Source organism: Gavia stellata, chromosome 12 (genome assembly GCF_030936135.1).
Source record: "Gavia stellata isolate bGavSte3 chromosome 12, bGavSte3.hap2, whole genome shotgun sequence".
In the NCBI taxonomy this organism is placed as follows: Eukaryota; Metazoa; Chordata; class Aves; order Gaviiformes; family Gaviidae; genus Gavia; species Gavia stellata.
The window spans coordinates 16,623,941-16,644,729 of record NC_082605.1 but is presented as its reverse complement, the minus strand read 5'-3'; the positions used below and the strand labels follow the sequence as shown (position 1 = coordinate 16,644,729).

Below are 20,789 nucleotides of genomic sequence, written 5' to 3'. Positions count from 1 at the left end.
ATACACGCATGACTATAAACAAGCAATGCAAGCTTGCTTGCTCTTTGAAAGGCAGCAGCTGTGTTGTTCCAAAAATCCCTCCTGAATGTAAACATATTAGCACTGTATAAACAGCTTGATTTAATAAGAAATGCAATACAATATTCCTGCTTTGTCTTTGGGATCGCGATGTTGATGGCGGCAATAATTCAGAGGTGAATTATGGTATCTGCTGAAAAGAAAGAAAAAGAAAACTCTCCAGCTATAGTTGTGAATTAATTTCTCCCTCTTAGCTGAAAATGAGAAATGGCTATAATTTAGTTCCCATTTAAAAGTTGCTGTTGGCTAAACTCTAAAATCTTAATTGCTTCTTAATATTCTTTGCTTATTTTTCCCTTTGCAACCACAGTCTATAGCATTGCAGTGTTTAGATTAAAAATCAGAATGGAAAACAAAGAGTGGAAGGTCACCAGTCACTCCTAAAATATACTTTTTTTCCTAAAATGACAGAAGTTAATGTGTATCAAAGTATTTTAGTTGATTTCCCAATCTAGTCACCCTCCTGCACCTCTGAGAAAAAGAAAGCGGCACTGACCCTGGGTTTCCCTTAAAGTGTCAATACTCAGGACTTGTTCAATTTGCAACAGAATATAGTGGAAGTGCCAGAAAAGACATGTTTCAAGCCGTATTATGGCTTAGTATGCTATAGGAACTTGCCTTGTTGCAAAAAAACTGAAGTCACGCTCAATCCCTAAATAGTTTGGAGGTCACTACCAAACACACTCTGCAATTCTCAGAGCTCTTAGAAAAGGCTGTGAGAATAACAGTGGCAAAGACTGCAGACAATCCAAGTCAAATTTTACACTGACCTTGAAGAACTGCAGAAGGATCTCATGATACTGAGTCTGGGTATAAAATCACAGATGCAAAACAAATGCCCAGAAATGCAAAAATAATGCGCTTGGGAAACTGCACCTTACGATACACATGTCTTAACGGGCTCTAGATGAGCTGGTAGCGCTCCAGCGAAAGATCCTAAAATCCCAGTGAATAGTTCTCAGAAATATTCAGTGGTTGTCCCTACAGCACACAATTTCAGGAACCAGTACGAAAGAAATGAAAGCAGAAAAAGAAATACCATTGTGCCACTGCAGAAGTGAATGGTGAATCTACATGTTGAGTGAAACAAGGATCTGGTCTCCAACACCTTTTCTGTCTGCTAAGACTCAAATTCTCAACTTGATGCTAAAAAGAAATCAATTTCAAGCACTAGAGGTCCTGGGAGCAAGAGTCCCCTTTATCATGCCCATGACAGCTCAAGGATCAGCCAGGCCAGATTTTCCTCAAGAGGAATCAAAGATGCAAAGAAGCAAACTTAAATTACAGCCTTCATTGTCCCTCCTACCCAGGAAGCCCAACTGTCAACCAGCCCCAGTGAACTTCGTGGCTCCTGGTCATCCCACGATGATGCTCTCCTCATTGTTCTGCGATAAGAGGCAGTGCAATTTTTGCAGCTTCATTATGCTGACCTAGTTTATTTTCCACTCTACCAACTTAAAATCACATAGCCCTCTTTGCACAGCAGTGCCATTAAAAGTACTGAATTCAGGAAACTTTAGTAGAAAGGCAATTCAGAGCCGCTGCTTGCCTGCAAGCTCCCATCCCTTTTCATTACTGAGATGGTCATCACGCTAAAAAGACGGAAGTGACCCTTTCTCTTCAACATCAATCATATTCTTTTGCCATTCGTCCAGGATCCACATGGAAAAGGAACTGAGAACAGCAAATTACCTCTGCAAATAAGGGAGTCTCGTTCAGAAACGGCACAGATCATTTCCAAATATATTCAATTACAAGAAGTCTCTAATGAACACAGCATGGAAGCTCAACAGATGAAGAAAGGAAAAGCTTCATCAAACAGTGGCTGCTTCCTATCACTCTCCTTTGCAAATAAAGGGAACAGAAAATGAAGCTTCCTTACAACAAGGCATCGTCACAAAACTTATTTCGTTGCTGTATCATGGAATGAGTTACAAAGGATCCAAACAGATAAATGCTTTGCCAAACCTTCACAAGCAACTCCCTAACTCTTATTTTGGTCCCTGGGTAATAGAGCATCGATGCAATGCAAACAAGCAGAAGGCTTCGCTTTGCTTCATTGTTCTACTTATGTCACCTCTGCTCTCAAATCATCTAATCCCACAAATGCTCAAAAACGCAAAAGTGAAAATATCATTTGTTTTACCCTCAAAATGTATTGCCAAAGGGTAATGATGTCTCTTCTGCATTTTCTAGTTCTCTGGCTTTTGTTTTGTAATGCTTTTTCTCACACCGAAACAAAGAACTGCTGTGCAAGAAAAGACCCCTTGGTCCAGCACGCCTGTCCCCTTGAGGGTTATCCTTTCATAACAAGTGTTTCTCTTCTGTGCCCTTCAATACCGTGTTTCCCATACTGAAAAAACTGTCTCATCCTCATTTTCATGCCATTTGCTTTGATGGTGTTATTTAGCAAATTATTCCATATGTTGCCCATTACATTTTAAGCTAAGTATTTCTTCCTGAAAATCCAGATCACTGTTGCTTTCAAACTTGTAAATTAGACTCTGCGGTGTTCGAGGATCTGTTTTTTCTTTACTTTAAAACACTCACAGAGATAAACCTTTTATTTTTCCTAAGGAAAGGTAATCACACTGAAAAGGGCACACAAAATGCTGTGTTGCCACTTCAGTGACGTGGTCTGCACAACATGAAATGTTACTGTGGACAATTTGTGCTCTAGTTGCTTGTTGATTTATCCTAAAACACACGTTGAGTTTTTTTATACACTCTCTGTATTTGTTTAAAAAGCCTCAGGACTATGAAGGTAGACAAAGGAGATTATTTTGAAGCTAGTACACGTGTGCTCTCAAGTTTATCGTTCCTCAATTTTTTGCTTCATATTTATCAAAAAACTTTTGACTGCTACATGACATACTTTCCATGTCTATATTCATTTTTAATCTCCACCTTTTTTTAGTATCAATTATACACAAAAAAAATTGACCCAGTGCTGTCAGGGCTATTAATGTCAATGCTCATAATTTTACCAAAGCTATTGATGAATGTTAAATACTCATGCATATTATGGACAGCAGATAAGAAACAATTGCTGCCCATATGCAAAATAACAAACATTACTGGAAAAGTAATTTGGTTTCAGTTAAAGTCTTTGTTCATGTATCTTCCCTGATTTATGTGCTTGTTTGTTATTACGAAGCAAGTAAAAATTTTATGAAGTGGATGGTTAGGAATTTTGAAGAGAAAAAGTATTTAAGTAACATATCTTCATTTTAGACTCAAGTCTTACTATGATCTATAATACAAGCCAATATTTATCAAAAATTAGTCCCTAACTATTGGTCACTAAGCCAGTACTTTCCAACTTTAATATCTTCTCAGGGACGGTATTGTTACTCTCTGAGTGAATTAAACACTAAGTTGGCAATTATTTCTCTCGATCCATTAGTGATATTGCAGGAAATAGAAATGTTTTCCAAACAATGAGAGGTACCAACATTCTTCTTGATAATAGCTGTTAGCATTTTATTTCAAAACCTTTCCTCCTTAGAAAGCATTTTGTATCAACGCGAGATAAATATTACTAACCCCTCATTACAGTGCTTCAGGATATATCATATCCTTCAAGGCCTTGCCTGGTGTGAATGTGACCAAGTTTAGTCCTTCAAATGAAGAAAATGTATATTGAAGGACAGGAGACTACAATGGGATCTTCAGAACCTTTCCAATTTCAGCTTTTGTGCACACATCGCTGCAATTTTATTCATTGTCTTACTGCAATGATGTTAATTACTTGCAAATGTTACTAGAAATTATTTTCACAAGACTATTGTCACCTATTTATTAATATTCTTTCAAATGTTCCCAGCCTCAACAATTTGGCCAATTAATTGTCAGTGAAATGGGTGTACTGAAAAACAGCTTGGTAATTTTTTAATTGATTCTGCAAATATAATGATCAATGGACTGCTATTTCTCATCAAAGCTACTTTTCTGTGTCCCACCAAATCAGATTTTGAAATAATTCCTAAGTACCTTCTATGAGCCTAATCCCTGGTTAATTTTCACCACCAGACAAATGAGGTGTCTTTGGGTTCTGGTTCTGGCACAAGAAGGTGCTGCAGATTTTAATTTACTCTGAATCAAATGGAGATGGATTTGTTGATGCTAATCCTAGTCTCCACCACTGAACCAATGCTCGTTGGTGTAAAGGACAGTATTTCTTTGTAAGAGGCAATCTTTACTTTCAAGACCTTGGAGGCTGCACTTCCAAACGCTTCACCAATGCTAAAGAACTCCTACTCAGAGCATTGCTATGTAACGTGAAACAAGCTCATCCCCCTTTCTTGAAGTACAGTCAAAAGAAGAAAAGAACTGCATAAGATGATAGAGGGGGTCTGTGGCAAAGCCACCCATGGAACCAAGTCCAGTCTCACTGGGCTTTTCTCCCACAACCACCTTTCCTGAAGGCCAAGAAAAAGATACCTTTTTATAGCTATATGAGAGGAACTAATAATGAAAATATTTGTTGGCATTGCAGCTGGCTCTGCCATTGCTAGAGCTCTACCAAGCTCATTTTCATGACACAAAAATCAATATTTGAGACAGCTGAATAGTTAACCAACAGAGCTGTTCTAGCATCCAGTTATCTAATGCATCTATCACCGTAACATCTAATAAAATAAAAACCACAGGACCACATTAAAAAACACCATCTGTAATGTGTTTTAAATCATAATCAGTTTCCAATCAAAAGGAAACAGGCTCACCTCCAGTAGACAAGCACAGCAATGAGAAGAATGAGGCACACGAAGGTCAGTGCTGAGACCACAATAAGCGGGATGATCCATTCCATTTTACCAGGAGAAGGTCTTGTGGCCATGCTGGAGCTGTTCTTGTCAGCTGTGTGTTGAACACATAACAAAAACAATCACTAAATGGAAAGAGAATTACTGTATGGAAAAATGTGTAAGCAAAACAAATAGCTTGTCCGTTTTACATGGTATGAGTAAACAGAGCAAAGATCTTCTAACTGCAGGGTGGGACTCCATTTGTCTTTAGTCTGAGACATGAGAGCACAAAAGTATGGTGTTTATTGCCACATATGGCTTGGATTTTACTACTGCCTGTAATTACAGTCTCATAGACAATTTTAGGACTCTATCGTTCAAGCACCTATTATCAGATGAGGAGTAACCCGCTGAGTCATTTCACCACGGTAACAAAGTAAATGCTTTGCTCGGTCATTAGCGTTTGTAGATAAATGCACTCTGTTTCTCAACACTACAGCATAGCCCTGTTTGCAAAGCTCAGTGTAATACTTTGCTTCAGAAATAAATTTCTTGGTAACTATCTTAAAATAAAAAATCCTCAACATGTTGAGTGTCATGTCACATCATTTGCGGAATTGTCACAATCTGGTAAGTTACTGCATACGAAAGCATTTTTTAGCATATGGATTGTCAAGATGGATGGATGAATGAATGGATAAGATGTGTTGTAACTGACAGAAGAAATCATTATGCCACAGGTTTTGAACAAAATTAAAGTTGGTCACTATCCTGAGATCTGGCCGAGTAACTCTGTTTCACTTTTTGCATGACATCTCATTAAAATAACTGTATCATATGTAAAATGAGTATCTAGAGTTTCCACAAGTACTGGAGCCAATGAGCATAGACACCATATCAATGTATTTCAAAAGACATCTAATTTGTGCAAATTCACGTAGACTTGACAAATAAATTCTTTTCGACAAAATGATAAAAGAAAAACACAGAAGCGGATTCTATATCTTATTTGTGTTTTCTAACAAACAGGTGGTAGTTGATCAATACCTGTCAACAGGACACAATGGGAAAGGATTACTGTAAAAAGCATCAGATTTGATTGAGGATTGAAATGTACACACTTGACTTCTACTTTTTAGCTTACGTGAGTCTTTCCTTACCAATGTGCTTCCTTGCCCTCGTTCAGTACTGTATTATCATATCTTCTGAAACGACTGCAAATCCTACCAGAAGAACATAATTGCCTTTTCACCGTAGGCAGGCAAAACACAGATAATTGGAAGTCACCAGATGTCACATAATATGAAGTCATACTCTATTTTAATAGCATTTAGATTATACTCCTCCATAGGCAGGAGTAAAATTCAACTAACATGGAAGTAAAGGTTAATTGTAAATGCTTTTGCCTGACTGCTGAAAACAGAGCAAGGCTGCAGGCTGCTGCAAGCCCAGCAAGGAATCTTTCTAGTTTTAAGAACTAGGCTGATGGAGGTAATGCCCTTTAGCAAGCAGCCTAAATGAGGTGCTAATCAGAGGGATGTTTGGGGGAAGTGAACGTGCACTGAGTATAGAACTGATCAAAAGAGAGATGAGTAGCCAGTTGTCTCCAACTTCAGTAAAAAAGGCTACTGAGGTTACCAACAGAGCCACTTGGCACAACGTTGTACCTCGAGCATGTGGTGAGCTTTTGTCTTCACAGCATACTAATAATATGCAATATACTGTTTTTAAGACAGGTCATTGATTTCCTTGACTAGCAAAGAATAAGGAAAAAAAAAACCCCAAAACTAGAGCAAAGGCTTATTCTCTGTATTTGCCAAATTTGCAAAAATCATAAGCCCTGAGGCATCGGTTTTTATCAGTGCATTTCAAATCATTTAACAGCATGAAAAAATTAAGCCTGTGAGGTAAGCGTTACTAATCAGAATGGTAAAAGAGACAAAGCAAAAAAAACATGCAATGTAATAAAACTTCATAGGAGAGCCAAATAGTTCCACCACCTTACATCCATTAGGGTGTTGCTTCATTTCTCTCCAAGGACAGTATTCTGTTTAGTTTCACCTCCACATATTTCAACACAAAAACATATGTTTCTGTTTGCATGGGAAGAAAATTAAATTCCATCGTAAGCACAGCATGGGCTGGAGTCCCAATGCACGCTATTAAATTCTGCAGTACTCACGATGCTCCTCTTATGCAGTCTACTGTGGAGAACACACTTATCTGACCCTGCCAACTCCCTATACCACAGATGTGAGGGTAAGAAAGCGTTCTGTATGCTGAGTGCCAGAATAGCAAATGCCATTCTCGCATGCTGATGGCTGGCCCTGAAATTCCAGTTGGGAATGCCCAAGCAGTGATATGCTTCAGAAAAAAAGGAGACTGTTCCTGTGCTGGCTTTGAAGAAAAAGTCTTAGGTGTTTTACACTGCTTAAGTGTTGAGAGAGCTTAAACAAACCAGTGTCAATAAAAATTGTACTAGACTGACAGCGGGGGCCAGAAGTACAGCGGTACAGCTGAGTGTGGCGCCTGTCTCCTGAGGGTCATGGCAGAAGAGCCTAAGAAAAAGCAGCACACTGTGTAACTTCGAAAAAGAGTTGAAGAAAATACACACACAAAAAGACAGATCTGGGCCTTTATAGCTTCCTGTTCTCCTACCTAACAAAAGATTATAAAATAGAAAAATAGTCAGCATTTCACTCTCTTCCAAAGCAGGAATGTTGAGCCTTGGTAGTGTCAACAGCATATCCACAGTAACGGTGCCCACCATACGCTGTCCTTCAGGGGGGAAAAAAGCTTAAAAAATGGACCAGGAAACTCCATTTTTGCTAAGAAATGTAAACAGTTTCCAGTGGCATATGCCTTCGTTGAATTAATTCAGTTTGCCTTTTACTGGCTTGGAATTCATCCCAGTAGGAAGGAATAAAAATTATTACAGCATATCTGTTTCAGGAGGTCCCACACGATACAAGCCCTGGCACTGCTAAATCCACTCCTGCATCTGGAAAATTCCGTAACTCCTGTGCACCAGCCATTCAGTAGTTCCGTCCAGGCCCTGGATGGATGAGGCCCTGGCACAGAGAGTATTGGAGGGCATTAGGCAGCGAGGGAGGCTTTGGCAGTGCAACTCTTGCACAAAGGTCAAGGCAAGAAAGAGGCTTTCAACAATTTCTGAAATGTACTGTTTTTCTGTGTATTCTTGGTAATTGGTTCCTGAGAATAGAAACATGTTTATTTCCCTTAAGTAACACTGCTTGCTATAATAAGCAACCACAGCTGTAATATAGAACCTATCTGCCTTTATCATCCATTGCACAAACCGCCAGGACAAAGTTCTGTTTGTTGTACCATTACAGATACCGTTAACTATGACAATACGCGTGTTCTGCAGGCCAAAAAAAAACTCCCGCGGCCAAACCGCCTCAGATCATCCAGTCACTTAAAAGAAAGTCACCTGCTCATCTTCCCTTTGAGCAAATGAAATTATGGACTTATACAAAGGTATCAGTTAATTCTGGAAAACACTATCGGCTGTATTATTAAATAATGAAAAGGCAAAAATGTACTTTTAAAAAAATAATTACTTTTGATACAAGCTTATGCCATTGTGCAGCTATTTTCTCCCTATTTCATTGCAGGCATTCCTGCAGTAGTCAGACTTGCAGGCTGTGCACAACTAAGCATGGCTTTTCACTGTTTTGTAAACAGAGGCCAATCTCATTTAATCCTGATGTCAGGTATCTGAAAGTCATACTGTTTGCAAACATCAAGTAATTCAATCCTTTTAGTTTCAAGCCATTCTGCTGTTTGCTCCTGTAAGTTGCCATGCAAAATGGCTCAAGTGCCACATGAAAATACAGCTTAATAATCCTTGCCACGTATGGAGAAAGAAAGAATTACACAGATGTTTAATTATCTTAATGAGGTTATCCCCAAAAGGCTTTTGTAACCTCAGACCTGGCAAAGACTGTTCTAAAAACCAAAATTCAGCCTCTGCTAAAAGCATACACCAGGCTTGAAATTTAACCCTGCGCATCATAGTCTCTCTACAAAGCCCTCTCGTGGGAGGAACTCGGCAGAAGTGGGGGAACGCTGAGGGATGGGAGGACCTGGCTGAAGTTCGGGTCAAGGGCAAAACCCACGTCTCTGTTCTCAGTCCCAGCGCATCACTCGGATAAAAGCCCCAAGCAGACCTCTATTACTTTGGTCACAACAGCCTGTTCGTTATCTCCTGTCAAATACAAAGGATCTGTTTAACTGTCCAGCAAAATAAACCAAAATTATATGGGATAATATCTGCTCTAGCCTGATTAAACTGAACCATGTTGCTGTTCTTTTTTTCTTTTCCCTCTTTTTTTTTTTTTTTTTTGTAAAGCATCATTCTAATTGCTGTTTTTCCAATTTTCAGGTTTCAGAGTCACGGACAATGCTGAGCAGCTGCGTGTGTAACAGTTGCAGATCAAAGGTACAATTAGTCTAATGTGGGCACCAAAACAGAGAAAAGGATGATCAGGAAAATGAAAGAGGAGAATGCAAGCAAGCGTTCAGCGACAGAAGAAAATCATTAGAGTTGGCCGCTACCACATGACAAGAAGAGGCCAATGCCATTTGGAAAACAATGACACGGCCTCAGGAGAGGGGTGTGTGTGTATGTGCGTGTGAAATAAGCACTAAAAGAAAATGAGCCTTGCTGTACTAATTGGCCTTGCACTTTCCCTGTAATTTTTCATGTGTTCCCTGTTCTCTAATCATCCACACTTATGAGTACTTCCCCATTCAGTTATCTCCTTACAACTGCTAATTTGATGCAATATAATTAATTTTACAAGTGTACATTGTTATGAAACAGTTTTCGACTCCTTAAAATGATTAAATTTTCTACTCACAAACCCATTTTTGAAACCTTGACAGCTTTTTAAAAACTGCTTCCTGGAGAAAAGATGCATCCAGAAAAGTTTCTGCCCTCTGTGGGACACAGAGAGCTGCAGGGGTTCTTTCTGCTCACTTTGGAAGTGGCCTTCAGCCTCTTTTAACTGTCCTGATGCTCAGGAATGCTTTCAGACACTTCTGGCAATGTCCTCTTGGCTTTGCTGGTCGTTGTCTCGATTTCAGGTTTACCTTGTTATGGAAAAACCTTTAAGGCCCTTTCTCATAGGAAGAGGTCTCGCTTATGTCTGGCGTTTCACTGAACTCAACCTGTTGCGTGAGCTAGGTCAGGTCTGTCTGTATGAACTGCAAATTTCCATACTGCTGTGGAAAACAATTAAGCTGAAGTAACTAGTCTTAGCCTTTGTGGTAGTATTTGATTGATGGGCCAATTTATCAGCTGTGGGTTTTGCTGGCATGTGTCTTCGGTAACCTAGATCCAGCCTGGAGGAAAGCTCCTTCTCCTGCATTCCCAAGAGTCTTCCCACAGGGGTAGCACTCCCAACAGGCCAGCCATGCCTTACTCAGACACATCTAGTAAAATATTTGGGCAAATTCCAGGTTAGGTAGACCTCAGCTATCCACTGCAGAAGCCTGGTGACACAAGATGCAAAGAAAAGAAGGACTTGCCTGAAGAGACTTTGAAGGACAAGGTCCTCACACCTGGTACAAAGAGAAAGCCTCTGTCCCAAAGCCAATAAGAAACATCTCAAAATGTCCTCAGAGTTGAAAAACACTAGCCCTTCCCAATGTCGGGACAAGCAGTCACCAGGTTTGTGACCAACCTAACTTCTTCCACCTGGGGTCAAGGACAGGGAATGAAGCTCTACCCCAAGGAAAATGGCACAAATGGGCTCTTCTTCGTCTCTGAACAGCCATTCCCAGCCCTTTTGCTGCTGAGTGCCCTCTTCAGTACACTGAGGGGCCTGGGAGAGGCTTGTCTGGGAAGCTGAAAATATGGGACAGTTCCTTCTCCTCATCCCGGGTATGTTACCAGAGGTTTAACATTTAACTAAGGTTAATTTGGGTGAAACAGGCAACTCTCTCACTTATATTTTCCCCCAGCTAACATGTGCTGGTTATTTCAGATGTCATTTCCTACACGTGGAAGCCATTTTTGCAAGACCCAGTGATCTTAGTAAGTTATCCTCCCTCCACATACAAGCATGGAAAACCAAATTTGCAGAGTGCTTTCAAGACTGATCATCTTTGCGTGCAGTCTTCAGGCAGGGTCACTTCAAGCCTCGAGCCTGCAAGTGAGCAGAGCTCTTAAAAGAGGCTGTGTAGTCGGAGGCAAGGCTGTATTGAACCACTTTCAGTGATAGTTCTCTGCATGCTAAAAAGAGAGAGAAATCACTACAGACTAAGGGGATACGATTCACAATAACCAGTAAGTACTTCTTAGCAATATTAACAGTATTTCCCCATCTCACTGATTTTCATCTTAACATCAGCACGGAATAAAAACCAATCTAATAATAATCCCTTTGTCATGAGCTAGGAAACAAGACCAACTACCCATCTTTCCTCCAATTTATTAGGCTGAGAATAAGCCATGAGGCCCTTTCTAGGTCTTATATAAGGGACATTGTACTTGGGCCATCCAAGAAACTGGCACATGAGAAACAGGGAAGCAGAAGGCAGGAAGAACCGAAGACAACTATTTCAGAGGCAGGTTTACCCAGGCTGATTGAATTGCTGGGGTTTGAACCTAAATGGTGCTGAATGCTTACTCCCAACATTTCAAAGCATGGCTAGGACAAGCTCCCTCCTTCCTGACAAAAAGGTGATTAGAGCAAGTGGCATGTTGAAAGCTGCCTGACAGGCATCTCAGACCATATTCAGTGGGAGCACTGGACTTTGAAGAAGATTTCCAGTTGAGGAGCAAGAAAAACAGCAGCATATCAGCACAACCTGGTGCAGGTTTCTTGGCTTCCACGTTGTTAATCTGTTCTCTTACAGAACAGTTATGATTCACAGCATTAGAGTCAGGTCAGCATTTCTGTAACAAATGTTATTAAAGATCGGATTTAGCTTTGTTTTTTAAATTGGTTCTGAGCTATAACTGAGTGCACAATGTCTGCATTTTTGTGTTTATAAATGTAGGGAAAATAAATATGTAAGGCTTTTTCACAGTATTCTAACTCTAGAGCAGCTTTGATGGAAAAACAAAATTGCAAAACAGTCTATAGATTAGCAAAATAAACAATAACAGTAGAAAAAAAACCAAACAAAAAAAAGTGCACTATCTTATAAATGCTGTGGTAATACACATAATCTCTCAGATAAACTCGTCACCGTATCTAAATCTCAGCCCTTACTCTGCAAATAAATCCATATGCATGTACTCCATTTGCTCCTTGCAGTTTTAAGATCTGTTTTCCTCACCAGCGCCTGGAGCTGCCCAAGCAGAAACCTGAGCACATGCACTGGACTTTCTGCACAGCGAGTTGGGAGCACCGCGAGATACCTGTTTGCATAGGCCTGCGCAGCTAATCCTGACCAGACAGGGCTTGGTGCACACACAGATCACCTGGGCATGCTTCCAAAAGGTCGTATTTGCTGTGTATGTACTGTGGAGTTGGTACATACATCCAGAGTTGGCGTGTACAGGAGCATCGTAATTCTCACCAGGACAAACACAGAAAATTCGTGAACTCTGCCTGGCTAAGATTTTTTTTTCACAGGAAAAAAAGAAGGTAACCCTAGTGCAAAAGGTGCCTTGCCTTGGAAGATCAGAGCATGTAGGTTTTGTGGAGAGAAATAAACCAGCGATGATCCCGTCTTTGGGAGAATATCTCAAAGTCCTATCAGGAAGAATATCCTGCAGATAAACTAAATTAGCTTGCAGCATATATAGCAGCCTTCCCATGAAACACCAGGTCGGCACAGCAATCGCTCTTCCAAATTAATTTCACAGCTATAGTTCACTGCATTTCCCTCTCTTCTCTTCTTTTTAAACAAAATTCTTATTGCAGCATTTTGGGGGTTAACATTTTTCCAAATTTTCTCTTCCAGTAAGCTACAAGGACCATGAATCTGTCCCAATAAAATAAAAGTATGATCCTTCCCCCTCTACTCCCCACAAGAACAATTTGTGGGTTGGGTCCTGTGACGACCTGCCCATCGCATGAAGCCAGGCACCACAAAAATGTTCTATCCACTGGAAATCAGTAAAGAATTTGGATTGTGTCATTTTCCAACAGTCTTACACTGATAAAAACAGTTTCCCTGGAGGTCACTCACCTGGGTTAATGGTGATGAATTTGTTATCTGATGGGTATTCCTCTGGAAACCTGTCCTCCTTTGGAGGAGGTTTTCTTGTTGTCTCTGGTCTTCTTGGGATCTTCCCCAGGTAAAGTTCATTGGTGAACGCTGGCGGCACTTGGGTGGAAGGGAGCGGCTGGGGCTGAGTGTCTGCTTCGGCAAAGCTCTCCTCCTTGGGACCTCCAGCCGTGGGGGCAACGTTTTGGTTTGGCTCTTCACCCGATATGGTTTTATTTCCTTCTTCCTCAGCAGTCCGGTTGGGGGAAGCTGTGGCCACGTTGGGCTCCGTGCTATTGCGTGCCTCCGCGGCCGCCGTCGCCCTGTTTTTCTCCTTCTTCTCGGCATCCTTTTCTTCTTCTTCCTCATGCTCCCGCTCCCCATCCTCGCTTTCACTCTTTTCATCCTTCTCCCCCTCCTCAGCTCCCTCGCCGTCCTTTGTCAGCGCCGAGTCCCGCTCTGGCCCCGGGGAGGCGGCAGCAGCGGCCTCGGTGGCAGCCACCACCGGCCGTCCCGCCTGTTTGCTGGGGGCGGCCGCCGCGGGGAGCCGGGTGGGCCACACGCTGCTAGGGAAGGAGGAGATGCCACCACCGCTGAAGCCCAGCCCTGCCAGCAAGGTGCTGGTCACCACTGAGGCCACGGTGGCCTGGCTGCCACTGGAGGAAGGCCCCATCCCAGTGGCCATGGACACGAAGGAGAAGGGGAGCCCCGAGGAGGTCCAGGTGGAGGAGCCGGAGCTGATGGGAGCCATGTCGGCTGAGGATGCAGGAGATGCTGTGGGCTTGAGGAGGTCACCGGCAGCAGAGGGGAAGAAAACACAGCAGAGAGCATCAGCAGAGGCCCCAACATGCTACCTGGGGTCATTTTTCTTTTGCTTTTCCCTCCCTTTCCACACTCATGCCATTCTGGTTGCTATTCTCTTAAAATGAAAGACTTACACCCGCTGGATGCAGGGCCAAGCCAGGAACGGGACACGCCACAGAGCCACACGGCAAACCACGAAGGGAGGAAACCTCCCTGCATTCACCACTTCCAAACAATCATTATCATCAAAAACCTCTTTATCCTTTATTTTACAGCAGGACCGTCTCCATCCATGTCACCGGTGACTTGTGAGTAATGTTTCCTCTCAGGGGTGAGGAGGATGTAAAGGAGTTTAATGAGTTTAGCTGCATTACTCACAGTGCTTTAATCCTCAGAATACAGAAGCTTAAAAATACAGCGTTACATAAGGGCTGTCCCAAAATAAGGGCTGTGCTGCCAACATGAGCACCCGCGGCTGGTGGGTCTGCTCTGACAGGGAACTCTGGCTCTTCCCACACACGTTGTGAGGGCCTCGAAGGGTACTATTTTTATTTCCCTAATTTACTCATCAGCATTACTCTCGTAAGGACTGGTGCTGCAGTGAGGAATCACTCTCGTTAGAAAGGACCTGCAGCACAGCCAGCTGGGCACTCGTGAAGAACTTGGAGAGCATCAGGAGCCCTTTGGCAAGTCACCACGACCTCCACCAAGACCACCAGGCTTGTGGCACCCATGTATAGAGTCAGCTTTCCCCACCCACAGGGCTCTCCCTGGCCACCACCAGCAACCCAGAGCCAGGGATGGTACTCCCCGCTTCCCTTGGGGAGCTGACAGAGAGCAGGGAAGGAACTGTGGACTGTGCATCCTCTGCACCCTGCCACTGCTATTCTAAAGTCAACCCAGTGCATGCATGCTTGCTTGTGGGTCTCTGTGCACACATGTGTACGCTCTGTCGGAAATAAAAAACTTTGGTATGCACTTAAAAGAACTAGACGAGTCATTCCCCTTCCTGAATTACATGCGGAAAAAGACACTGAAGTGAGTTGACTACGGACAAGGAGTAATTCTGCAGAAGAGCCAGGGTCAGCAGTTCTGCCCCGACAGCCTGACCACGCTCCCTCTCTGACTTACTGAAAAATGTCTCGCGTTACTGAATTCATCAGCAAGAGGAGCATTAGCTGGAAAGGTACACGTTAGGCAAGGACAAACAAGGGTTAAGTAGGTGCTACTGAATGTTGAACAAAACTGTAAAATGTTTATTTTTGGAACTGAAATTTATAACTTAACAGTATTTCTGCATCTCTCTGCAATTCCCGGTTTCAGTCAGGCTAGGTAGTTGAAATGCTGCAGCAAACCAAGAAAGGCTGCTTTCTCACATTATTTTTGACCAGCTGCAATCACAGAGAACCTGAGATCTCAGAAGAAAACCTGTGCTTTAGAGATTTCAAGCCAAAACTTTAAATAAGCATCTAAACTTTTGGATACTTATCAGTGTGAATCCCTAAGGCACTGTGAGGTTTGCTTTTTGCTGGTATGTACAGTCTCAAAGCCGAGCTGAGTATTAAAATTTGACAGCTGATTTTGTATGTCTAGAATACCTCCATACGTCATTAAACAAACATTTATCATTCAAATTCAAGCTTTGTATGTGTTATTTGCTTACTAGGGAGTATATCAAACTGGAACAGAACACCACCAGAAGCAGTGTACTTAGAGCGAATTCAATAGTATGAATTCAGTCCATAAATTTGACTGAACAATTCAGTACACCGAACGCTGAGAAATTTAGGTTATGGATAGTTTATGCTAAATAGCCTAATAAGGTGCTTTCACAACTGAAAAGGTGTATTCCAGTTTTACTGTAAATGTATCAACATTTCTGATTCCGGAATACAAAAGTCAGCTTCAGTGACTCGTTACAGTCTCACCGGAATGAAAATTAAGGCAAAGAGCTTGTTAAGGCTTTAGTCACACAATAGCAGGTATCCTTAAAGCACTGGAAGAGCAACGATGCTGTGCGTGAAGCCTTACTCCTGTTGCGTATCCGTCTGGTCAGGCAGTCCATAAAAGAAACGGAATTTATTTCCGCAGCCGCCACTAAGTCACAAACCCCCTCTAAATGGGTGGAATACGTATTCGGGGAGATTTTTTAACGCTCGATTCTCCCGCGGCCGAAGCCTCTGGCAGCACGACGCCGGAGAACCAGAACGCGTCCAGCGCTTCGGGCGCGCTCCCGACCCTCCGGCAGCGGGTTTGCGCAGCGCCCCCCGCGGGCCCGGCCCCGCCGCCGAGGCGCAGCCCCCTGCTGCCACCTGGCGGGACCGCCGCCCCCGCAACCGCGGCCCTCCCGCGCCCCGCGGCCACCGCTGACTTACCACTCCTGTCTTCACAATTCTGGTCCCCTCGAAAATTCGAGTAGTGTTAGCTGGGAAGGGAAGAACGGCAGCGTGTCAGCGGACGGGGAAGGGAGGCACTGCTCCAGTTGCTAAACGATTGCTGAGCATTGCTACTACAAAATACGTGTGCAGTCTCAACCTGGAGTAAAAGCAGCTCCACCTGCTCGGTGTTACCTTACCTCGTACTTCTGTCTAAAGGCGGATTCGTTTGGCTTTAATGGCTCAGGCCCGGCAATGCCGGTTTAAGCGCACTGTCAGAAAACATGCTCTCCTCCAAAGCCAAGTTGGATGCAACGTCCTGACTTACCCAGGAAGCAAGAGCAGCTGATGGTAACAGTTTTTTCTGCCCTTATGATAATATTATTATTATTTACTGCTATTTACCTCAACTACAACTATAATCGGCCTCCAAAGAATGTTTTCAAAGCGCAAATGGATTTTTTTTCTAGGTTAGATCTTGGGTACAGCCAAAGAGGAGAAGAACAGCTCCTTTTTGGTTTCGGGGAGACGTGGGAGGAAATGCAACATCTACTCCCATTGCGGATGCATGTATCACTTTCACCGTTTGAACACCAGGCTAGAGTATCCGGCAAAACTGTCAATAATGATTTACTCTTCATTGTAATTAAATAGGCATCACCGTCAAATTTCAAATAATTTTTCCATTTTTTTATCCGCCAAAAGAGGCCATAATCAGTAATATACAAGTTTCTGACTTCTGCATGGCACTTAAAGTGAAGTCCAAAACACTATTCTGAGATACTAAGAAACTGAGAGCTACATATGAGATATTGCTTGGATAGGACATTTCTTGTCCGATCCCTGCTCCCCCTGCAATGCTGCTAACACTGTGGCATGGCACCAGAGCAGAACTAAATTGTGTCCACAGCTTGATATCCTTCAGATGCTAAGTGCTAACAGAGTAGGACCAAAACCTCCACATTTTCCAAAAATCACACTTAAAAATGCCTCTCTTATTTTGTTCCATACACAGCATCAAACTCAAGGGATTTAACTCTTTGCTTCACCTTAAGGATTTAAACTTCTTACTCTCTGCTTGTTTTGTTTTTCCATTACCCATTCTGAGGTTTATATACTTGTAAACTGGGGTGGGAGAGAGTGCTCTCAGCAGAGTGAACTTTGCCCTACTTAATAAAAAAAAGTCCTAATAAATTCCTAGGAAGGAGCAAAACTTCAGCACTTAAAAAACTCAAAAACCTTCAAGTTCTTCTACCAAATCTCAGCTTTACCAGATTTCTCCAACAAACTTAAAAGGAAATCCGTAACAAAGGACAGCTTAGCACCCAGTTCTTTAGCTTTCATTTAAATATGTACGTTTTGGAAATCACTGAGGCTGTGCGCATGGTAAAACCTGAACGTCTCCACACGTGGTTGTCAAGGTAGGACTGATCTCCTTTCCTCTTGACATAAAACAGACACCGATCAGACTCATATTCTGCTATAGCAGTCCTTCTGATGCATAAGTAGTCTCCAATGAATTTGTTTTAGAAAACTAGTAACAAGAAAAGCTCTGAATTCTTCTAAAACCTGATGAACCCTGCCAGCAGAGAGGTGTAGGCAAACCCCCATCACTAGAAATAGGACTCTGATAAAGTCACTGGTCACAATCTGAAATTAGCATTGTCTGCATGCATTCAAACATCTTCTGAAATCATTCCACACCATATTGCACTCTGCAAAGAAAATGTTAAACACACAACAAGTCATAATGTAAAAATATGTATGTGGGTTTTTTACCTTGAAAGAGCATAGTCTGGCTAAAGTCACTACGCATTTCATTTCGGCAAACTGCTTGAACTCTGAACAGATAAAGGATGTCAGGTGAGACATGGCTAATGATGGCCTTCTGTTTAAAAAAAATAGATATTATTCAGTTTTTTACCCCCACAGTACTGTCCACGATCAGTTTGAAATATATAAAGCATTGTGCTAATACAGGACATTTCTGCCATATAAGACAAACTTATTTCTAAACAGAAATATTCACTGGTCTCCTGGAAAAGGGCAAGGCCAAAACCAAAGGACTTCCCTGGGACAAAAGTGATGCACCCAGACTCTTCTGACTCTGCCCAGGAGAAAGAAATGAAAACACCCCACATCTACTCTCACGACAGACTTCATGCCTGAAAGTCTCTGCCCTCCTCAGAAAAACCTAAACCCCAAATCATTTGGCCTTACAGGAATTAAAAAGAGATTTTTATAGGTGGAGATCTAAGTCCCAAACCTGGGATAAACCCAGAAAAGTCACTGTAGGTTCAAACTGACTATTTGTTTTGCAACAAACTGGCTATGGCCATTTGATGCCGGTGGCCTGTGTAATATGATGGCTCGGCACCCTGGACTGGGATGTCCCTGCGTACTTTTACACCCGAGACACCGCCTTGCTGCCTCCCAGCTACTCTTTTGTGTTGCCTTAGCCCATGATCACATCAGTTCATGTCTTGCAGCAGACAGCAGCAGTAGCTGTGTGGGTCACTTGATATACCAGCAATCTCTTTAGCAAAACACTGTCTAGCCCTGTTTCAAGACGGGACAGCCCAGCTGCCTCTGCCAGAGCACTGAAAGCAAATTGCACTTTCCTTTGAAAAAGAGTTTCCTTCTTCTTTTGCCCCTAAAATAGACTAAGCTGTCATTGCTTTCTTAACCTCCAAGCTCTGCTGCACAGCACAGGGTCTCACTGCAATTTATTTCCAAGCTATCACTCCATCACATCCCCTACACTTTTAATTATTTCTTTTACATAAAACAGGATGCTGTCACTGTGCCCACCTCATTTTTGCTGATTAAGGCTCTCCTCCTTATACCTGATTAAAAAAAATCTCCCTTAAGAGTGTGAAGTTATGACAAGCGAGAGGTTACAATACATCATAACCTTGGGTGCCTTTCAATAGATTCCTTTCTGATTTCGTGAGGCACATCGTTCCCTAATGTGACCCAGATAACAATGTCTAGTGGGGAAATTGAAAATATAAATGGAAATGAAGTAAAAGAATCTTCATCTAAGGGAATAAGAGAAGTATTATTGTATAACTGATTGAATGGGCCCAGAGGACTGTGTATTTGAAAAAAAAATATGATAACAGTCATTAGGAATAACACTCTGTGCTGCTGCATTTTTCATGTGCATATACAATTACTGATTTCATTATTCTAGAGGCTTTCTTTGATTAACAATAAACGGAGGCCTTTCAAACCTGAATATGCCACTTTGATTTTATATGCAGAGAATGTTAAAGACTGGTACAATACTTGCTTCCACTTAGACAAGAATGACACGCAGATCAAATCCTAAATGGAGGAGATAGATCCATGTTTCCATTTGTGCTGGAACTCTCTTGCTCTTTCCTCTTTTTCTTCCACTGCCAGACATAGGCAGTGCTCGTACAGGGCCACTCCGCAATAACCTTCTAGCCCTGACCATGCAACTCCTACTGCTGGCAGCACGTACTGCCAGAAACTGCTCCAAAGACTGCAGGGGACTGTGCACAGTGAAAAGCCCGAGCCCACAGGAACAGATTTTGGGGGATCGGGCTTTTAATGTGAAAATCTGTGAGCTGAACATAAGCCAAAAGGTATTCAGAGCCCAACTATTTCCCGAGCCAGCTGCTTCTCAGCAACAGTATATGAAATACTATCTGCAGATTTAGTCCTTTATGCATTCACATAAACTATAAATTCACACTCCAGTGTTTTGGGTAGTCTGTTAGGCAATGTTCAACTAATGCTGAACATTTTCATAGCAATTCATTATGAGTTAAACTCTCGCCTGTCTGTAAGGTAACAACTGCTTTCCTCCTCTACTTCCTTTTACTGAGAAAATAACAATATAAGGATGGCTTGATACATATGTCTGGGGTTGATGCTGTGGTTTTACCAGGTCCTTGTCACTGTCCTTGGTGAAAGTCTTCTCTTTTTCATCTTCATTTTTAGTCCAGCTATAGGAGATCATGTAGTTCATGATCGGAGGGTGGTAGATGGTTTCTGGTTGGTTCCAGGTCACAAGCAATGCTGTCCTGTTCACAGGCTGCACTTTCATGTTGACCGGGGGAGTGCTGCAAGCTAAAAACAGAAGGAATAAATATGAAGCTTTCCTAAATAAACAAGAAAAAAACAACAGGAAGAACTGTGCCTCACTCTAAGAGCCAGGGTTTTTTTTTTTTAATGCCCTTCCCTACAGTAATAGCTTAGACTGCAATCCACTGAGACCAATGGGATTTAATACCACCTGCAGCTGCTTTCTGCTCTCCAGGGTAAAGGGAGCGAGAGAATCCATTCTCTGCAGGCAGGTTGCTTAGTTCTCGACTTAGCTTCAGTCCTGACATTTGCACGTACACGTTAACTTGGTCACTTAAGAGCTCCACACTGGAACATCAAGAAGTCCCCCTAAACTAGAGCCCCAGCTTCCCTGGCCCACAGCCTCCTGCTGTATGAAGGGGATAAATATTCCGGTGTGCTCCGCAGGCCCTGGAAATAGTTGGAACCTCTGAAAATGTGACACTCTTGGGTCAGTGTTTTCCTCTTAACCCAGTACATTTTTGCACATGAGCAGAAG

The 20,789-nt window shown here is 42.4% G+C and overlaps 1 protein-coding gene across 1 annotated transcript in view; it reads right to left on the bottom strand.

Annotated features, from left to right (window-relative positions):
* Positions 1–20,789, bottom strand: part of PTPRG (protein tyrosine phosphatase receptor type G) — a 416,959-nt gene that overhangs the window by 66,755 nt on the left and 329,415 nt on the right. Inside the window, exons 9-13 of the mRNA XM_059823043.1 lie at positions 20,112–20,296; positions 17,975–18,083; positions 16,196–16,245; positions 12,999–13,797; positions 4,806–4,938 (exon numbers count right to left, since the gene is read on the bottom strand). Of these exons, the coding sequence (XP_059679026.1) occupies positions 4,806–4,938; positions 12,999–13,797; positions 16,196–16,245; positions 17,975–18,083; positions 20,112–20,296 (1,276 nt within the window). The remainder of the gene's footprint in view (positions 1–4,805; positions 4,939–12,998; positions 13,798–16,195; positions 16,246–17,974; positions 18,084–20,111; positions 20,297–20,789) is intronic.